We start from the raw sequence: 17416 nt of genomic DNA, 5'->3' as shown, positions 1-17416 counted from the left end.
ATCTATTATAATATAGTGGGTTGTAAAATCTAATAGATTGTAATATATTGAGCCGAAATGAATGAAAATAAATTATATAGCATATGTTACATGAGAAAATGAGGAAATTCTAAACTCTTCACTGTTTTTATGTACAATAAGCCCTTTTATTTTATTTACTCTACATGAACTCCAGAATGTGACAGACAAACTATCTATTCTTTATTTTTTATTTTAATTCATCACTAATAAATTTCACTCAGAGCTACAGACAAGCATGTGGAAAATGTGAGCCATACTTGCTCATTCAGACTGCCACTTACTCTAGAGATCTGGAAGTCCTGGGTCTTTCAGAGTGAGAACTCTGAGCTTGGTGCGAGAACCTAAGAAGACTGAAGGTTATCTCATTGTTAAATTTGAATAGCCCGAGACCCCAAATGATTCTGTAGTCTTCTAGCTATAGCAAGAACAGAGAAAACCCAATGCATGGGATAATGAGATGATCCTCAAAAGTAATAAATAAATAGCTATCTTATCTTAAGCTCTTACTTTATGCTCAGAACTTTATAGTAAATGCTTGTATCCATTTTTTATATCTATATAGCAATCCTTACTCAAATTTAGTGGCTTAAAACAACAATTGTCTACCATGTTTACAATTCTGCAGGTAAACAATTTGAGCTAGGTTTAATTGACAATATGTTGCTGGTTTTGTGTGGAGTCACTCATGTAAATGTATTCAACTGGCAGCATGGATGGTCCAAGTTGAGGACTGTCTGTAACTTGGACTCGATGGAATAAGACAATCCTAATTCATCCTGTGCAGCTTGTCAGTTGGAATGGCTGGAATGGCTGAGATGACTGGGACTCTAGTTAGTCTATCCTCTAAGAGTCTAGATGAGGTTTCTTTATACCATAGACCAAGATAACAGGAGGGCAAGAGGAGAAGTTGCAAAGCTTTTTGGAATTCCCAAAATATCATTTACACACATAGTTTCCACAGCATTCTATCCATCAAAGCAAAAATAAGACAGCTGACATTCAAAGGGAAGGGAAATAGACCCCATTTCTTGAAGGACACCAATGCAAATTACATTACAAAAGAATGTGTTTAGGGAGGGAATTTGTGGCCATTAAACAATTGATGACTTATTATTAAAAACTGTGAATAGCTCCTATTGACATATCCATTGTACATCTTGGTAAGTAAGTATCCACTATCATTTCTTAAGCTTTGGTCCAAGTTGGTCTGTGAGTCAGGTTTTAGACCTACATTTCCAAGGTAGGCAGGTAGGGTTGGGACCAGTGAGAATGTTGCACTCCAAAATGTAGCAGTAGCTGGAACAGAACTGGTAATGAAGAACATTTGCAGGTGACAATTATAAATCTTTGGTAAAGTGGAAGAGCTCTAAGCCTATCTCTAGAATGTCTCAGACAATGTTTAAAATCTGGAGGGTGAGGGGCTGGAGTTGTAGCCCAGTGGTAGAGGGCTTGCCTTGTATGTGTGAGGCACTGCGTTCGATTCCAGAAGCTCATATAAGTAAGCACATATAAGCAAGCATTTTAAAAAAACATCTAAAGGCCCATCAACAACTAAAAAATATTTTTAAAAAATCTGGAGGATGAGATTAATGTCTCACACACGGGCTTCCTGCTCAACTCTAAAGGGTTGGAAGGGGGCAAAACTTTTCCAAGTCTTTTTCAAGACTCAATACCTGTGTCTCAGTTGTTAACTATCGGCAATTTGGACTTATTAAAAGTGACAAGAATTCCAGAGAAAGTCCAAAGGAATGAAGAAACTGAGGTAAGGAAAACATGTTCAAGGACAGGACATTTCCCACTAAGATAATTAGTTTTAAAAATCTCCCTCATTTCAAGAGCTGATAAATCAGAAAGAATTATTTTTCACTAATTTTTCTGTGAACCCGAATTCTAAGCCTGAGCTATGATGCTCAAGAAGCTATGGAATCAAATACTGTGAACAGGTGTTTCAGCAACTGCCAAACAAATGTTGTCAAAGCTTTGGTTGAGAAGTCAGCATCAAAAGTTAAGATATAGTGACATCCATCACGCACAATCTTGGAAATCTTCAGATAAATCACAGTCAGAGCCGGGGAATGGTATCATAAGTCACAATATAGCTCCTTAAAGGGGACTCAAATTTAGTGTCTTTTTCATTTGCATAGAGAATAGTAAAACTGCTCCAGGTGAGGCTTGAACTCACAACCTCGGCATTGCTCACAAGTCGTACTGTCCTATAAGTACCGCGCGCTAACCGATTGCGCCACTGGAGCCACCGCAGGTGGTGCCTCGGGGACGTTAAGTGAAGATACATTTACAAATGAAGATTAAAGAGTAATTGCTCTTAAAGTTTTGTTTTTGATGCTAAATACTATGAACAAAAAAGACACAAGGTTTCCACGAATGGGATTAAAAGACGTAAACAAGGGAACTCCGGAATTAGCCGAGTTTGTCTTTCCTTGTGCCACCCCTCGCTGCAACACAGAGGCACGCAGAGACTGAGGGTGGCAGTCTTCAGTACCGTGGTTAGATTGAAAGAAGTCACTTTAGCTCAGGAAAAGATGGAAGCTAAGATGGCTGCATGCAAAACAGACGTTTCGCTCTGAAACTGTGCTTCTCTTGGACCTTATATCTTCGCCATTCTACTTTTCTGCACTTCCACTCTGCATTCAGCTAGCCTTCCTTTGCTTTAAATGCTGCTGTCTCAACCCGACCCAGTCACTCGCCCGCTTTTAATCTTTACTTTGCTACCCTGAAACATTCAAAGAGATACTTCCTTTACCAAAAAAAAAAAAAAAAAAAACTGTTTTAGATCTACAGCACTGCAAATAATAATAATGATAATAATTATTATTTATTAATACAGAAAGGAAAAACACTTTTTAAATTATGATTGCAATATAAGCTAAACAAATGCAAGAAAACAATAAAATATTTTTGAAAAATTTCTGAAGTCTTATATCTTGAGAAATCCATTGTTAGCATTTGTTGTTTTTTGTTTAGGCTTTTTGTTTGTTTGTTTTTGTTCTATGAAGAATTACACGTATAGATTAAATATTTTTAAACATCTTCGTTAAAGGTTTCAAACAATGTGAACAAAATGGCCCCTCTTACCAGCACATTTCTTTTTATTTTTTTCAGACTGAATGTTCTTTAGTCCTTCAGTGACACATAGTTATCTAGTGGGTTTCCCATGATAAATCCACTCTAGCATCCCACATTTCTGAACTTCTGATCCCTTAATTCTGCCATCTGTCACAGCAGATGATATTTCTACTATATTTAGCAAGAACCGTTTCTTTTTCTAAGCAGGAGGTATTCTAATAGCGTGCTAGGTTCATGGCAGCATATAAAAATTCTGTATTCAGGGAAAATGCTACAATATCAATAAATTCTTCTTAGACTCTAGTTGTACATGGGGCAAATGCTGAGTGGATAGCAAAACAACATCTACATTGCTTTCAAGCAAGAAGGACATGGGTTTAACCACTTTTAATAGTTTCAGGGGTCCTGGCAAATCTGGGGAATTTTGATGTTTTAATGCATCAATTCAAAGGTCCATCCAATGTCTCAGGGTTTTATTCGTTTCCAATCATTACCAGGACCTTGGCATAGGAGACATTGTGAGGATGGCCTTAGGCCTAAGCCTAGGCAACTCCATTTTAAAACTCCTGTTTGAAACCTGCAGTCTCACCAGGCACCCCTAAAGGAGCCTTCCAGTATGGCCCTGTGGCACAAACAAGTCACTTCTCCCCACCCTGATAAACTCAGAGTGAAGTCTCTGGCAGGCTGTCCTGGCCTGATAAAAGGGAAAGGCACCTGATAAGAGAGAAAGGTGAAAAGATCAGGATGGGGACCACCAGACCAGATGTTTTAATCCCAGGGTAAATGATGTCACTGAGATACCCGGTGGCAGTTGATAAGGATTGAAAGAGGGGGTCAAAAGCCCCCAAATTTGGTACAAATAATAGAGCTAATAAACAGACATCCAGCCATCCGACAATGATGCCCTCACGCTGAGAGTCTGATGAAGACCTGGACTGACATCCCAACACTTCCTGATCCTCTCTGCATTTTCCTCACTGCTCTCAAACTCTACAGCCACATCTTGACCCTGGTAAGAGCTGTAACTTCTCCCTATGAACTTCTCCTTAATCAGCCATCAGCTCCATCCTTGAGAAGCCTGCCTTGGTTCCTGACCTGATCACCACGGTCTGAGTGAGTGTGCATCTGCTGGACTTAAAGCCTAAGGCTTGAGACTTTTGAACTGACACTTGAACTTAGCATGCAGGGGCAATGTCTATCATTAGCCAGTCATGATTAAGTGTGTTTGCAGTGCTTAGAATTAATTAATCTGGAATTGTTTGCTGTGAATTGATTATGTCTATTGCAGTGCCAAGCATTAAGGATTATTGTTTTCTTGATTAAGAACCTATAGAGTGAAATTGTATTGAGTGATTTGAGTGAATAAAGCATTGAAAGGGGCAGAAGTGCGTGGACATTCTTTATTTCTCCCCCTGGACTGCATAAGTCACACCTTTTGCCAATCGCAATAATAATCTAGGTTTGGAATACAACTTTCTTTGAAATTCTGCTATTCCTATGATTAAGTCTTCGGCCAGCACCTTGGCTTTTTGTGTCCTGAGTTGCAGGATATGTTCTTAACAGGATCCCATGGTGGCATCCTTTCACATTGAGACTTTTTAAGTGATATATCATCCTCAACTTTTAATTGTCTCTCTCCAAAGCATTAATTTCCTCTAGCAATGACCATCCAATTCTATTACTGAATAATTACCAATCCCCCCACGTTTTTTAATCACCCGATTCATCACATCTGCTGGTGCATGTGTGCATATGTCACTCATCCAGTCAGCCACCGCTGAACCAAACACTGAGGGAAAGGAGGCACCACATGGGGAAGCATCCCTTGAGGGATGGAGTCCTTTGTCACTTCTCATGAACAAGTAATTGGATATTGGCTATCCCAGGAGGCAACAAACTTGGCCTAAAGCAATTCCCAAAGACAGGTGACAACTAAAAGCCATCAAGTGACAACTTTCCAAACATCTGAGAGGATAAATCCCTTTGTCGGGGGGAATTTCGAGAATTCTGAACAATACACCATCAGTAAGCACTAGGAGGAAGATAAGATGAGTTCAAGTACAAGATGGAATTTTAAAAACCACAGAGATCTTAGATGCTGCGAAAAACTTTTATTTGAGACAGTAACAAGGCTGGTTCTGAAGCTGAGAAATCTGGGGTTGAGAGGGGAATTTCATCCCTCAAAAGATAAAAATCTGTCCCCATCCAGGAACCATAATCTGAATACACTAAGAATCGGACAATAAGGAAAATTTTTACAGGACAGAACAGAGAAAAGTCCTGGGTCCTATTATCATGGAGACACCCTCCCTTCATCTAAGTCATTGTTCTTGCTCCTACTTTCCCTTAGGGTTCTCACTGGAGAATGACAGGTGGAGGGAAATGTCATGGGTGAAAACTATTCCAAAAGACTTAGAAACTGACAATACATGGTTGTCCTACTAAGAAGTAGAATATAATTTGAATGACTAGATCCCCATGCTCTTTCTGTACCTTCAGGGTGGAAAAAGGAGGAGTCAACATGCAGGGACATCCTTCTTCCAAAGATGATGGAAAACTAAGCCATTCTCATGGAAGGATGATTTTCCTTTTATGGATATGAATTATACAAACTGTAATGGAGGCCTGGGGATTAGGGTTTCCATTCTTTTACTATTGACCCACACACTTTTTCCAGGAGAAAGGGCAATAGCCTTCCAAATACAAATCTACTTGGTGGAGAATGGGAACTTTAGCAGAATGAAGATAACTTAGTCAAAAGGAGGCCATTTAGGAAAAGAATATGGTGAAAAGATGAAGTTTTTCAGAACAGGTCTTTAGGTGAGAAGCAAGATGGCTTCTGCCCCCAACTCAGTCTTTTTATTTAGTGTTGAATTGCTTCAGGTACACCAGGATGTCTGACTTGACTCTGCTGATTGTAGCACGGTGGAACCATCGCATGACAGGGACTCCATCAGGCCCCACCAAAAATTTTTCAAAGTTCCAACGGATGTCATGAACTTTTATGGGTTCCCAGGAGATATATTTTAATGAGCCCAACATCTCAGATGGATGAGGACAGGAATGCTGAAGCAGAAAGATGGAAAAGAGAAACAACACATCACTTTTGCTACCAGATGATCAAGGTATTTTTACTCAGAAGTAATCCACTTCCTCCTGTATCTAAATATTTTATTACCTATGATTCCTGGTAAACCCCATAAAATTTCCAAAACACCACATTGTCAATTATCAGGAATGTTGTAACTATTGTAGCCAAATTCTGCTCCTTCCTTTTATTTTTTTCCCCATAAACCCAACCCACAATCATGCCACTAGTGTTAAGATATGTCACCACTCAAGCTTCATTTTCCTTTTCTGCAAAGTGATTGACTTGGATTAAAATGTGGATTTCCAAGTTTTAGGGTTCAATGGGCCAATAGCATTTCAATAAATATCTTTTGGGGATAACTTAGAGTTAATGACATTATATCAAAGCAAAAATGTTAAATACCATCAATTCATCATCCTCATTTTAGAAACGCCATCCTAAGAATATATGTGTCATAATCTTTATTTTTTTAATCTTTATTTTTTAATTTTAGGTGGACATAATATCTTTATTTTACATTTATGTGGTGCTGAGGATTGAATCCAGTGCCTCGTGCATGCTAGGTGAGCACTCTACCACTGAACCACAACCCCAGCCCCAGTCATAATCTTTAAATAAAGGACAGCCCTATAAGTTAGATGAGTTGAATTAATGAAATCCTCTGTACATATTCTTTCTTCAGCTTACTGAGGATATACACAAATTTTAAAATGGGCTAGTCATGGTCCAAGTCCAGCATTTAGAAGTAATTCACTCTAGTGATATTTAGGATTCTTTTAGCTCTGGCACTCTCTTTGTCCAAAAACTGGTATTAGCAGCATGATGGCACATGCCTATAGTCCCAGCAATTTGGGAGGCTAAGGCAGGAGTATCACAAGTTAGAGGCCAACCTCAGCAACTTAGCCTAGCCCTAAGCAATTTAGTGAGACCCTGTCTCAAAATAAAAAATAAAAAAAGGGTTGGGGGATATGGCTCAGTGGTTAAGCACCTCTGGGGCCAATCCCCAGTACAAAACAAACAAACAAACAAATAAATAAAAACCAATGTTTCAACTAAAAATACCTACTACATTGTATTAATCCTGTTGATTTCTAGCACATTCTTTCTCTCTCTCTCTCAACTGTGATCTCATGTTACTATTTAGCCTGCATTATAGGTAGCAGGCACTCATTAAATGTACCTTAGATGAATGAATTAATGAATGTCAATGAGTAAGAGGGTGGTCTCAGTAAAAGCTGCCATTCCACACAATTCTCTCCCCCAAACAAAGTCAGGGCCCCATAAACATTAACAAATTAAACCCAAATCTTATGCTGACCTGAAGATTCCCTCTAAAAAGATCAATCCAACCTCTAGGCATGATCTCTTGGGCACATTTCTACCATAACAATTCTGCACTAAGAATATTAGGGAAAAGGAGGAGGTTTAAGCCAGTAACTGACTCACCTTCAAGAAGGTGAAGACTTTCTGTTCTTTTTCACCATTCACATCTCCTTTCTCAAAAAGCTGGAAATTAGGTATATATCCTCCCCCTGGACGAACATACCTGCAATAACCAAATGTTCCCAGGAAGCTCCAGGATAAAGTTATGATGGGACACCAGATTTGAAGTCACAGGAAAGGGCAGAATGAGGAATAGATATAATAGATGGGAGAGGTGACAGAAATAGGCCATTTTTAGACTTTGGGCTCCTTAATCACTATTTTATTCCACAATCTATCTTGGATCATCTCATTGTTTCTGTGCCAATTATCTCTGTTCTTCTGCTCTTCCACAGTCCATCCAGTTCTCAACCAGGGGTGGAGACAAAATCTCTGGACACTATCAGACTCTTATCAAGGTAGATTAATGTTTAAAAAACTCAGTTTGCAGATACCCTTGAGCCTAATAATCCACTATCTTCCTGGGAGGTTTCTGAGATGGAAGAATCTCTGCAGATAGGAAAGATGGACAAGTGTCTCCTACTGGGTTTCAGGCAGGCACTTACTTGAGTCCAGGAAGAATCTCTGTGTTGTCTCCTGGTTCTTGCTTTCCAAACTGGTTGCAGGGAAAGCCCAACACAACAAAGCCAAAGGGCTTTAGCTCCTCCTGAAGTTCATTCAGTTCTGTGATTAGAAAAGGGACATGATGGCCAGCCTAGATAACCTTTGGGCAGAGAAGGATCCCTGGGGTTATTCATTCTACAGAGAAGGAAACAAAGACCAGGGAGGGAAATATCTCTAGATCAAAGAGGCTATGAGTAGCACAGCTGAAGTTGGACACCAGATCTTCAGACATGCCTGCTAGACCAGTGAATATAGTACAGTATTTCCCAAGCCTGTAGCCACATCCAATCGTTAAAAATAAGGATGCCCATAAGTTTCTGATTCTATTTCTCTGAGATGGGACCAAGTCATCTTAATTATTCAAACTCCTGTGATTTTTAAACAAAGCCAGATTGGAACATCTTTACTATTCTTATCGGTTTGCTTTCCCTGGTTGGTGAATTTACAGACTGAATCTTTCTTTCTAAAGGGAAGACACAGATGACAAGACTGAGCTTCTTTCCTCAGTACAGGCTGGCAGAGTGCAGATCAATCTGACAGAGCCAAAGAAAACCTGAGAAAGTTCAAGTTAAGCTTTCTGCTGCTCTTCAACCATCCTGAGGATGTTAAAGATGCTTTCTACCTAAAAGTCTTCAGTGATTTGCCAAACACGAGCTTCAGCTGCTTTCTTCTACTGCCAGGAAGTTTCCAACTTGTCGGTTCAGGCTTTTATAATCCATGTCTCTTTATTGACACTTTCTGGACCAGATGCCTTCAGTCCCTTGATGAGCACTAGCCAGTGCCACTCAGATTCAGCTCACCCAATTGGTATCTCCTTTTAGCCCCTTTCTTTAAAAGGAGAGACTGCTTTCCTGTTTTCACGTGAGTCCTCAGAACCTCTCTCCATGTACTTCCCTCTTGTCTTCAGCACTACAGATAATCCCTCCCTCTAGGAAAGAAAAGAAAATAGGAAGCCTGTCTTCCACTCCTTGAGCAACTATTCCTCAGTTTCTTCATCTGTTATGTGCAGAAGAAGATGAAATAAGTTCATTTTTAAAGTCCCTTATAAATGGACAAAATGAATTATGTTTAAAAAATAATATTCAGTCTTTTTTTTTTTGGTACTAGGGAGTGAATCCAAGGGCACTTAACTACAGGGTCTCACTGAGTTACTTAGGAACTCACTAAGTTGCTGAGGCTGACTTTGAACTCACAATCCTCCTGCCTCAGCCTCGCAAGCTGCTGGATTACAGGCATGCACCACCAGCCCAGTTAATATTCAGTCTTAAAAAAGAAAGAGGAAATAAAATAAACTCAAAATTATGTTGTTAATTTAAAAAATAAGACAGCAAACATTCGCATCATGTTTTCAACTGGTAGGAAAAGCAGGAAAAATAATCCATATCCATATTTTATAAACATGATAATATAAGCTGTCTGAAGGGAGGAAAGGGAGGTGGAAAGATTTTTTTTTTCACTCTGAACCTCTTTGTTCCTTTTGAATTTTGAGGCTTGTGAATCTATTACTTCTGCAGAACACAACATAATTAAAAACAAATTCTTAGTAATTCAAATATATAAAGTGTATCTGATATAATACATCCTGCTCACTATTCATTTGTTTTTAAGCCAATGGTCCTAAGAGACATATGAGAGAGACAAAATTCTTCTTTGAATAGTGAACAAGGAGGAAGAAAACTACACCCAAGAGAAGAGGCAAGATTGACAGGGTGTATGTGCTTCTATCATAGCCTCTTCTGGCCCTTAACTCCAGTCAAATACAGCTCCAGGTACAAACTCTTTCCCCCCTTTCCTTGTGAAAGGATAAAAGAAACTGAAGTTAACGACCAGGCATTGTAAAGCTTCTAAGCTGCAAAGCCTGAGTTAAAATGTAAAAGACCAGGTATTGTTAAGTTCCTATGCTACACTCAAAACCTGAAATTCCTGTAGCTGTTAGGACAATTCACGGGACTGCCCAGTAGATATTCCCCCTGACCATTTAGTTGTTAAATAACCTGGGCCCTGTGCAGTTTGGCACGTAGGCATTCAGGGCCAAACCAATCAGTTTAAATGTGTACCCCGCTTTAGGACTAACCTATCACCCCCGCCCGACCTGTTCCCGCCAATGAATGTACTAATCATGTTCGAGAGTTGTTGTTTGCCTCATGATGATTTGTTCTGATGTATGCAAAGCCCCCGCCCTCCCCAAAAAGTGTACTTAAGCACTGCTCAACCCCTGCTTGGGGCTCTTGGCCGCTCTCCCTTCTTGAGTGAGCACGGAGCCCCAGCATGCTGGATCCTCAATAAACCCCCTTTTGGGGTTGCATGAGTCAGTCTCTTGGTGATCTCTTCCTCCGTCGTTCGCCGGTCCCTTACACTTGTCACTATAAAAGACTTTGCAAAAGTCTCAAAAAACATGGATCTTTTCTTATCTATTTGCCAAGGAGACTTCTGGAATCTTCTATGAAGCTCCTAGTTCTTAGATATATATTGATTTTATTAGAAACTTCAGACAAAGCAGAGGCCAACCCTGGGAATATCAGCAATTTTTTTTTCTATAAAAGCTAAATAGTATTTTAGGCTTTGCAGATCACCTGGCCTTCATCATCACTACTCAAACAACTACTGAACTCTGCCTGTGGCATGAAAGCAACTTAGATAGTAAGTAAATAAATGAACATAGCTGGGTCCAATACAACTTGGTTTATAAAAACAGACTGGCCAGATTTGGCCTATAGGGCACAGTTTATTGACTTTTGACATTGAGAATAAAGTCATTTACCTATGAGTATTTATGTTGGCATATAATTAGAATTAGAATATAATTCCAAGTGTGATTTTTAGAATATCAAGTGTTATTTAAAATCAGTTGGAAAATTTAGTCTCAAAGACATATGGCTGTGAATTCTTACCAGGATATTGAGCTGTCAGGCCACAATAGGTGGCTACGTTGACAAAGAGGATGTACTTGCCCTCATACTGCTTGAATTGAATGCGTTCCATCCCATTAAGAGTGAAGGCCTCATAGTTATATATGGTGCCTTTTACATCTTTGTAGCAATCCATCTGGAAGATTTTAAAAAAATGATAATATTAGTGATAATTCCTGATATCTGTGTATTATTTCAAAGCACTTAAAGAATAATACAGGTATCAGACTCAGAGAACAAAAAATAATTGTCTAAGGGATCAATGAAAATATTGAAACTTGGGTTTTGTGACTTAAAAATCATTCCTTTTTTTTTTCCCTCCAGCAACAAGTAGTCAAGTCTGTCTTCCTATTATTTGGGCAAAGGTAGGCTACTAGGAAATACTTGGACAAATATAAAGTGCTGAGAGCCATAGCTAAGTAAGAATGATGCATGGCAATTTCCTTGTCAGCCTACCCCATGTTGCTTAGAAGGAGGGCTCTCCATTGTGGAAATGGGCTTGCCTTGGACCCAAGTCATTTGCAGTGACATTGCATGAATGTTTGAGTAAGGTGACCCTGCTCAAGGACCAGGGCGGATCCAGGTTTAGGGCGGATCAGGGTTTAGGGCGGATCGGGGTTTAGGGCAATCCGGGTTTAGGGCGATCCGGGTTTAGGGCAGTTCCAGGTTTAAGGTGATTCCTGCTGGGAATAGGGCGTATCCTGCTGCCTCAGGCGCCCGCCCGCTCCTTGAGTTCCCGTTGAGTTCTTGCGGGATTCAGAGCCCGGTGGAGAGTGTGGATTTTCCCCAGAACATGCATGTAGAGTGCCAGTGACAGTTCGGGGATAAAGAATTGCTGTTTGAATCTACAAGGCTGTGAGTGGCTCGTGATTTTGTGCCCAGCCAGACGGCGGCAATAAAGAAAAGAGATTTGTGAGCTGGGATATGAGAAACAGAAAATAAGTGGGGCTAAAGAGAAAAGTACACTGCTTTCCAAATTTTTTAATATTCGTTTTTTAATTGTAGTTGGACACAATACCTTTATTTAATTTATTTACTTATTTTTATGTGGTGCTGAGGATTGAACCCAAGGCCTCTCATGTGCTAGGCAAGTGCTCTACTGCTGAGCCACAATCCCAGCCCCTGCTTTCCTAATGTCTGTGAAAATTAAGCTATGTTTTAGCTCTGAATTGAAGTCTCAGAGAAGGGCAGTTTTAATTGCTTAAGTACTTCAGAGTAGCTGAGTTACTTTTCTTTCTCTAGGCCTTCTGACTTCTTAATCCAAGCATCAACATAATAGAATGGAAAGAATTTTAGCCTGGGAATCAGAAGCCAGATCTATTATTACACTCCTCTATGAACCTAGGTAATTCTCATCTTGGACCTCAGTTTCCCCATGAGTAAAATGCAGCTATAAGGAGGGCCCTCCAAGTTTAACATTCATCCCCATCTCACTTTTCTCCCTTCTGTCATGCTCTTACTCATGTGATGCTCTTGTATGTCAATACTGTGAAATCCCAGCTTTGGGGTAACCCCTGCTATTGCCTAAGAGAAGATATAGAGAGCTTCAAAGCCTATCTGCAAGTAGGTCACTAGGATCTGTCTGGCAGCATCTGACCTATTATAAACCCAGTTCCCCACACCATTGTGTTTTAGGTACCTAGTGCCCACCTTCATCATCATCAGCTCCATCTATCCTATTCCTTCTCAAATCTCCTGAACATACTTGAATGGATATCCACATAAAACAGAAATAAGTTTTATGTAACAGAAATAGGCTGTTCCTGAAACTTCCATTGCATGTACTTATGTTGAATTCCTCTACAAAGCAGTTCTCATCTTATTTTTCTTATTCTTGTCTATTCTTGCAGGGTACCTGTAGTACCCAAGTACTCTGAAGCCACAGTACTCACTAGCACAACCTGATCTCTTTCCCTATATTGAGGAAGCTGTTACAAATTGTCTGTGGACTACAAGGAGTATAATATAGGAAATACGAAAAGGAAGCTACTTGCCTGAACCCTCTAGTGAGAAAAAGGCAGAGAAACTCTTTTGAAAAAAAAGAGAAGGGCATTAGCTCCTAAGGAAGGTGCAGATTTAAACAGGATTAAACTAGATTTCCTGGATATGCAATGGACCAGAAAGAATTTTAACTAAACACTATCCGCCCCCACTCAGGAGTAATGTAAAACAAAACCCAACTTTTTCCAGCCCTACAAATCCAGTGATTATATCACTAGTACACCAGATTGCAGTTACTCAGTCCTTCTCTTAGGGAGAAAGCTATTTTCTCTATATAAGTTTTTGTGCCTTTCTCTAAATTTGCACACTTATATGCACCAGTACTGAGGTGTGTATAAAGAGAATATTATATGAGAACATCCATTTCTACTTTCATGATGCTTGGTTCCAAGTCGAACAATTTTAAGAATTTGCCTTCTGCACCTCTTTCTTTTTCCCCCTATCACAATGAAAATCATGCTGCAAACAGGTTGCAGGGTCTTAGACTCTGAACTTGAAGACTTACTACAGATGTTGATTATTGTTCCTAGTTTATTTAAATCTATGTGATATATCTGAACCCCTCCAGACACAACTTTTCTTTGCAGATTTTTATCGGTGCATTATAGTGGTTTTTACATAATAGTGAGATTTGTTTTTACATATTCATACATGCATATAATATAACATATATATATTCATATATTCTGGATTTTAATCTTCTGTCAGAAGAGTAGCTAGCAAAAATGTTTCTCCCATTCTGTAGGTTCTCTCTTCACCTTCTTAAAATTATTTTCCTTGTTGTGTAGAAGCTTTTTAACTTGATGCCATTCCATTTATTAATTCTTGGCATTATTTCCTGAACTTAAGGGATCCTATTGCGAACCTTATGCTTATGTGCTAGAACGTATAACTCTACGTCCCCCCACCTCCAGGAGTTGCAGAGTTTCTGGTCTAATTCTTAGGTCTTTGATCCATTTTGAATTTACTTTTTGTAGGGTGAGAGATAAGGGTCTAGACTCATACTTCTACATCTGAATAACCAGGTTTTCCATCATTGTTTGTTAAAAAGTTCAGGCTTGGGCTGGGGTTGTGACTCAGCAGTAGAGCGCTTGCCTAGCATAGGCAAGGCCCTGGGTTTGATCCTCAACACCACATATAAATAAATAAAATAAAGGTATTGCGTCCAACTACAACTAAAAAATAAATATTAAAAAAGGGGCTCAGACTCAGCTTTTATTAAGCAAATTCTAAGCCCAGAGTCTCCACACAAAATTAGGCAGCATTTGGTAACATAAAAAACCCTATCAATTCTGAAAATAGAAAGTCACCCAGCAACTTTTCTAGTCAATTTCAGATAGAGGTAAAGATCTTATCAGATTTGTCTTTTGTAGAACATATTATATGAATAATGATTGTTGCTCACCCACCCATGAGCTAGATTCTGTTACAATAAATTAGCATTGAGTAAATTTATATCCAAGGCCCAAAGTGACAACCCACCATGTGAAGTTTGTTTCTCTCTAAATTCATGATTCCTTTTTGCCTTTCAGTCTTCTCATTCATTACTCTCCTTCCTTGGACTATCCCTTCCACTACCATATATACATGCTTTATCAATAAGGCAATTAAGTCATAAGCTGGGAATAAAACTGAGGCCAGATTCCAAGACATCTGACTCCATATCCAGTTGTTTTAAGACTCCAGTTAATTTTTTCATGTTCCTGTGATAACTATGACTTTATCCCTAAAACTTACATGTAAGTGTTTCTTCACATTAGTGTTTGAGTGGACTAGAAAGAACTCAGGAAGAAACTAGCAAAAAACCCTTCCTTCACTATCATTTGTGTCTAAAATGACCAGATTCAGCCTTCCCTCCAAACCTTAATCCCCACCTATTCTGATATCCACGTTAGTCCCACTCAGCTAGTGACTGATGTGGCTGGGAGTGGGGGTGGGGATGGGGCTCCAGGAGTCCTCCACTTGGAGATGGAGAGAAAGGACTGTACTCAAGGATCACCATTTTATGGGGAATGAAGAAGATTCAAGGAAAAGAGAAGAAAGGTTTAGGAGAACTCACAAGAAGGTAGAAAGCCCAAGTCCAAATCTTGCAAGAAGTACAGAATATAGAAGCAGGACAGAAGAGTAGAATACAATGTTCTCTCTCACTGATAATCAAAGAAGTATGAATAAGAAAAGATACATGTTTACCCTCTCCTGCCCTCTCTGGAGCTCACTTACCTTCATCTTATCTTGCTTGGCATCTGTCGGCATGAAGTCAATAAGAAGAAAGAGGAAAAGACAGGAGGCTCTTAACTGTGCCATCATGATTGGTGTTGTAGATCACTGATCTGAGAGCCTGAGTGAGGTCCTTATGCATCTCCAACAGTCTTTTGTTACTTTGGCAGAGACTGGCCCAAGCCTGAGCAGGCCAATTGCAGGGCCTCAAGGATTCCTGCCACATGAAGACTGGAGAATTCAAGCCACATCTTCGCCTACACATATGCCCATGAGCACTGAGTGCTCATTAGTGCGATTAGGACCTGGGACTCATATAAATTCTGAGAATTATGAGAGGGTGACGGCAATCCCTCGGAGGTCCTTGAAGACTATTGTTTGTTTTTCCTGAGCAGATGGGGATGTCTAGATGTAGATGCAGCCTCCCAGATTTCCTTGCAAATGGGTTTAGACATTCTAAACACTATTGCTAAGGTGTTTAGCTCATTGGTATAGTGTGGCTTCAATGCTTCAATACACAGAATCAAAAGAGAAGAAAAAATTTGCAGATACCATGCCTAATATGATTACTTGAGTTTTTTTTTTTTTTTTTTTTTTTAAATCAATGGACGAACTACCTAGCATCTGCTTGAGAGTTGAGAGAAAACTGGGGTAAGGGTTGTGGATATTTACAATATATGTAAAGAACAGCACATTGGTATATCCATTATAGAAATGCTTTTTTTCAAGGGCTTATAAATCAGTAGGGAAAAACTATCAGACGACAGAAAAATGGACACTAGACAGGAAATCAAATGTGGTAGGATACAATGTTCTCTCTCACCAATAATCAAAGAAGCATGAATAAGAAAAGATATATTTTACATTATCAGATTGGCAAAAGTTAAAAGGAATGGTGATGCCCAGCCTGGGTGCAGTCTGGTATTGGAAGCTCTTACACATTAGGTGGAGGAATAGGGAAATACAAATGTTGCCAACTTTCCTAGGATAATCTGCCATTCTGAATGCAATTCTTTTTAATAGTAAATAGCTTTTTTGAAATTAATTATAAGTTTAGAGGAAGTTGCAAGCACTCCTATTAATCTAGAAGCCCAAGGGCCAAGAAAAATCATGGAAGTAAGTCACATGCTACTGTAAAAATAAATATGCTTTGTCTCAGGCTGGTGCTGTAAGATGAGTAGTAGAGTGCTTGCCTAGCACTGGGTTCAATTCCCAGCACCACAGAAATATAAACAATAAATAAAGGTCTAAAAAAATATAATAACATTAAAAAAAAATAAGATGCCTTGACTTTCAACCAACACGTGAAACCCCATCCATTTGGTAGCAGCTTCCAACAACTGCTCTTAGTCTTCTGGAATAAATGAATTGATAAATGCAGACCTTGAGCCCTAGGAATTGCTGTCTTTCCCACATAAATAATATATTTAATTCCTATCAACCTCATGGAAGGCTGACTAAGCGCTGAGAGCCACGGCCGAGTCTGTATGGCCCCTGGCATTTTGCCAACAGTATTGATTGACAGGCGAGGCATTACTATCCGCCTCTGCCGCAACTTTTGAGTTCTCGCACTATTTTGGAGTTCTCATGGGGATTTCCGGGGATTCCCCGAGAGTTCCCATTGGTTGGGGAAGTGCAGGAGGAGGGATTTCCGGGAGAGATATTTCCGGCTGGGGGTTCCTGGACGAGCCGCGTGGCTTTCGGGAGGATTCCCCGGGAGCTGTGTGAAGTGTTTTCCTGCAGTTCAAAAATAAAGTTTGTTCCTGCTTCAGTGGCTCATGATTTGTGCCCAGCCAGACTGCGGCATTTGGCGGCCTGTGCAGGGAACGTCTGAAGCTTCGGGGTAAGTGAAATTGCTTGCCCCTAAGGGAAGGCGAGAGAATGGGTGACCATTTTAAAAAACAATGTGTTCTTGTTTTGATTTGTTTTGAGTTTGTTTCAAGCTGCCTATCCCTAGAATTTTCTCAGGCAGATTGGGAAAAATGGTTGGCTTGAGGTTTGAAGTTGTTCACCCCTGAGGAAGAGATAGAAATAGACCACAAATGCA

At 39.7% G+C, this 17416-nt stretch overlaps 1 protein-coding gene and 1 non-coding gene across 2 annotated transcripts; both read right to left on the bottom strand.

Annotated features, from left to right (window-relative positions):
- Positions 1-2178: 2178 nt before the first annotated feature.
- Positions 2179-2273, bottom strand: Trnai-uau (transfer RNA isoleucine (anticodon UAU)). Its single transcript has 2 exons — positions 2236-2273; positions 2179-2214 (listed from the first exon to the last, which is right to left on the bottom strand). It is a non-coding gene; the product is annotated as a tRNA-Ile (tRNA).
- A 3691-nt stretch (positions 2274-5964) lies between these two features.
- Positions 5965-15459, bottom strand: Gpx5 (glutathione peroxidase 5). Its single transcript, XM_046459680.1, has 5 exons — positions 15373-15459; positions 11134-11287; positions 8185-8302; positions 7643-7742; positions 5965-6171 (listed from the first exon to the last, which is right to left on the bottom strand). Exons 1-5 carry the CDS (start codon positions 15457-15459, stop codon positions 5965-5967), a joined length of 666 nt encoding a protein of 221 aa, XP_046315636.1.
- Positions 15460-17416: the final 1957 nt, after the last annotated feature.

This window comes from Marmota monax, unplaced genomic scaffold, assembly GCF_021218885.2.
Source record: "Marmota monax isolate L192 unplaced genomic scaffold, Marmota_monax_Labrador192_F-V1.1 WCK01_AAM20220418_F8-fsc00280, whole genome shotgun sequence".
NCBI classification, from domain to species: Eukaryota; Metazoa; Chordata; class Mammalia; order Rodentia; family Sciuridae; genus Marmota; species Marmota monax.
This window is presented reverse-complemented; position numbering and strand designations above follow the sequence as displayed.